The sequence below is a fragment of the Otolemur garnettii genome, unplaced genomic scaffold (genome assembly GCF_000181295.1).
Source record: "Otolemur garnettii isolate 467f Iridium unplaced genomic scaffold, OtoGar3 scaffold00025, whole genome shotgun sequence".
Lineage (NCBI taxonomy): Eukaryota > Metazoa > Chordata > Mammalia > Primates > Galagidae > Otolemur > Otolemur garnettii.
Window position 1 is genome coordinate 20,448,198 of NW_003852420.1, and position 3,997 is coordinate 20,452,194.

The window sequence follows — 3,997 nt, forward strand, 5'->3', positions numbered from 1 at the left end:
AAAAAAAAAAAAAAGGGATAGACGAGAGACTCTACTCAAGAATCTGAACAAGTAGCAGCAGGTGTAGTGGCTCAACCCAGCACTCTGGGAAGCCAAGGTGGGAGGGCAGGGATTGCTTGAGTTCAGGGAATTTGAGACCAACCGGAGGAAGAATGAGACCACATTTCCACTAAAAATAGAAAAATGAACTGGGTGTGGTGGCACACGCCTGTACTCCCAGCTACTTGGGAGGCTGAGGCAGAAAGATCACTTTTGCTCAGGAGTTTTGACCTTGCAGTGAGCATCGATGACACCACTGCACCCTACCTGGGGCAACAAAGACTGTCTAAAAAGATAAAAAAAAAAGTCTGAACAGGGTGACAGGCAGGGGCTTACGTACTTCTGCTTCTTTGATCCTTTATGAGTTTTCTCTGTTTTCTCAGTTGACCTTTCCCTCGAATGACTTGAGTCTCGGGAATCCACTGATTCTCTCGATTTACCTCGTTTAAGATCTCTCTCCTTATGTTTTTTACGTCGTTCAATATCAAGGCGGAGATCAACAGGATCATCTTTGTACTTTCCCTCAGCCTATCAAAAGAGAAGTCAAAATTAAGGTTTTTGGGATTCTGGGCTACCAACTCAACCACCCCACAAACTGTGGTTTTTGCTCCAGTGTAGGAGTGCAGAGAACACACTGGAGATGTAAGACACCTCACTCAAGCTTGGGGAGGATACAAAACGTTCCACACAAGTTACTCTATGAGACCTCTTACAGTGCTCAAGCCAGTTCTCTAAAACAAGAACAGCAGCCTCCTGAAAATGTTACATATTGATCTCGCTTTGTTGCTTCTGTGTGTGGCCCAATAATGACTGACTAGTGTAAAAGTTGAGAATGCAGCTCTGGAAGGTGGGTGGTTAGGCTGGCTTAGACACTGTCACAACTAAGAGTAGAAACGCTCGCCTTCCCCTACCTACACTGCAGCAGCCACTCATGGCTTATTTTCTACTTGGAATTATCTCTGAGAACTGAGTCCGGAGAGAGACAATGGAAGACTTAAGCAGCTTTCCAAACTGCTGGCTTACACTGAGAAATTTCCCTAGAGAGAAAATATCAAAACTGTAACAGAGAATCCATAAACTGGCACTACCAGGTCAAAGTCTACTAAAAAAAGGGGGAGGAGGGAGAAAAAGTTTTTGTTAACTTCCTAGGAAGTTTAACAAGCAAGGACACACTGCGGACACAGTATGAACCCAGGAGCACCAACAGTGCACTAGCCAGGCCACACCCGCAATGGTGATCAACAATTCTCCAGAAACTCAGTGAAGCCCCAGATGCAAGGCAGTTTCAGAGACATTACACAGTAAGATTTATCTCATAGAAGTAAACCTTCTCTCTAGAGGAAGAACGAGCAGTTCACCCTGTCTTAACATTTTACTTACATGAAGTACTAAACTTTTTGAAATTAAATTTAAATTAATAGCATGAGTAATAGAAATAGGTTTATTGGGCAGTGCCCGAAGCTCAGTGGGTATGGCGACAGCCACATACACTGAGGCTGGCAGGTTCAAACCCGGCCCACACCTGTTAAATAACAATGACAACTGCAAAAAGAAAAAAAAAAAAGCTGGGCATTGTGGTAGGCACCTATAGCTACTTGGGAGGCTGAGGCAAGAGAACTGCTTATGCCCAAGAGTTTGAGGTTGCTGTAAGCTGTGCCGCCACAGAACTCTACTCAGGGCGACAGCTTGAGACTGTCTCAAAAAAATAAATAAATAACCAACGTAGCCACTGCTCCCTTGACAGCACATGGTGACTCTGTGAGTTTCTGAGACATGGAAGACAAGATCCCTTCTGATATTTCCTGATATTTCAAGACCTTAAGTTTCATGTGGTTAGTGCCAAGCTGACAGGTACTTGGAGAAAGAGGAAAAGGGGGTAGGAAGAGAAGAGAGACTGCCCAAAAGTGCCTCTGGTACATTCAACCAACAAGACAAGTTTGTTTGGAGAACTTGAAACTTAGTATTTTTACAAAAGGTTTCAGTAGCATCAGAATAGCCATCTCTAATTTTAAATTTCAACTGTATATGTGAATGAAGATCAATAAATACTAAGACTTTAAAAACCCAATCTAGTTATTTCACAGTAAAAGATTGCATACAAGCTTTACCCTCTAAATAACAGTGTTTACGTGCACATCACTGCAAATGTAGCTGGGCTATCAAAGTAATGTTTAGCTTTAAAGTAACAGTAATCAACAGATGATAGATATGGTACAATGTTAGGAAAAAACTGGACCAGCTGTTTTAAACAGTCTACTAAGATATGAATATTTCACTCTCCTCTGACATGCATGTCTTTTTGAAATCATGGTTGGAAATAGTGCATGTATACAGTTGATTTGATAATACTTACAAGCAGAAAAATATCACAAAAAGTTTCTTCTCTCATCATGGGCACTTGTTCCAAAACTCCTCTCTTTTTTTTCTCAAGCTCACCTCAATAGACTTTGGGGTCATTTACCATATTCTAACCACTTCACAAAGGTTGTTGATACATTTAATAAAAATTAACCCTTTGTAGTTCATTTTTAGAATTATGCCCATCCTTAAAAGAAAAACACAAACTTAAGTAGAGAGTAATTTAAACAAACACATTTCTGTCAAGTTCATGCCCAACGCACTCATTTTGTTGGAATTACTGATCAAAGCAACAGTTCACCTTGTAGCCAGGTTCCCGGGGACTTTTCATTTCATCATGAGCCAAACCATGTTTTCTGAATGTACTGGGGGAAATGTCTATCCTCCTAAAATTGAAAACACAAAGACTATACAATATTCCACAGTGTGAATATAGTATCAGTAATGTTCTAGTTCAAAAGTTGGGTAACAGACTTACAGACATCCCTTTTTATCATGTTTCATAACTTATGTCTGTTATTACTTATATTCTTTACTTACTTCTACTTCCATAGGCAGGGACAGGAATACACACACACACACACACACACGCTCAAGTTTCCAAACTCTAAGGTAAGTTAGAGGATTTTTGTTCCCTCCCACTTTTGTTCTGTCCTGCTACAGGCAGTAAGACAGACTTGCTTATGGCCTATAATCTCATCTATACCTCTATCTGTGCCCTGCTAACCTCTAAGAGCAATTTTAATCTTTGAGTTAAAAGATATGGTCCCACTGTTCTTCTGTAAAATTAGGTCTAGATGTGATGCCACTACCTGGAATGACATAAATCTGGACAGATCCTAAATCCAAAGCTGCTGTAAAAACATGGTCCTCCTACCTACCAGACAGGTTCAAGAGTAGACTACTGCGGAGTTAGAGATAAGGCCACCATTGTTTGTAGTGCCTACATGCTGGAAAGAGTTCCACAACCAAATTGGATATTCTTTTTTTTTTTTAAGAGACAGAGTCTTACTTTGTTGCCCTCGGTAGAGTGCCATGGCGTCACAGCTCATAGCAACCTCCAGCCCTTGGGCTTAGGTGATTCTCTTGGCTTAGCCTCGCAAGTAGCTGGGACTACAGGTGCCCGCCACAACGCCCGGCTATTTTTTGTTGTTGTTGTTGTTGCAGTTTTGGCTGGGGCAAGGTTTGAACCCACCACCCTTGGTATGTGGGGCTGGTGCCCTACCCCCTGAACCATAGGTACTACCCCGGATATTATTTAAACTGAGTTTTAAACTCTTTGAGTTAATCCTACAAGCTTCTCTCTCCACTCCCCAGGCAAATTTGTCCAAAAAAAAAAAGGAACTACCATAAAATACACGGGGTTTGCTTAAAGAAACTAGCATTTACTCTACAGAAAGCTCACAGTCATCTCTGGTTACTATCTGTCAGCCAGCTATAAGAATACAGCAGTTCAGCCCAGTATGATGGCTCACGCCTGTAATCCTAGCACTTTGGGAGGCTGAGGCGAGTGGATTGTTTAAGCTCACAAGTTCGAGACCAGCCTGAGCAAGAGCAAGACTACTAAAAATAGAAAAACTGAGATAAGAGGATTGCTTAA

The 3,997-nt window shown here is 41.5% G+C and overlaps 1 protein-coding gene across 3 annotated transcripts in view; it reads right to left on the reverse strand.

Annotated features, from left to right (window-relative positions):
• THRAP3 (thyroid hormone receptor associated protein 3) overlaps nucleotides 1-3,997 on the reverse strand; it is a 49,775-nt gene that overhangs the window by 3,548 nt on the left and 42,230 nt on the right. For 2 of the 3 annotated variants that reach the window (XM_023512148.1, XM_023512149.1), the window contains 2 exons: nucleotides 2,699-2,783; nucleotides 380-567 (listed from right to left, as the gene is read on the reverse strand). In XM_023512148.1, coding sequence (XP_023367916.1) covers nucleotides 380-567; nucleotides 2,699-2,783 — 273 coding nt within the window. Of the gene's footprint in view, nucleotides 1-379; nucleotides 568-2,392; nucleotides 2,585-2,698; nucleotides 2,784-3,997 lie in introns of those variants that run through there. The other variant, XR_002772902.1, reaches the window with a different exon arrangement.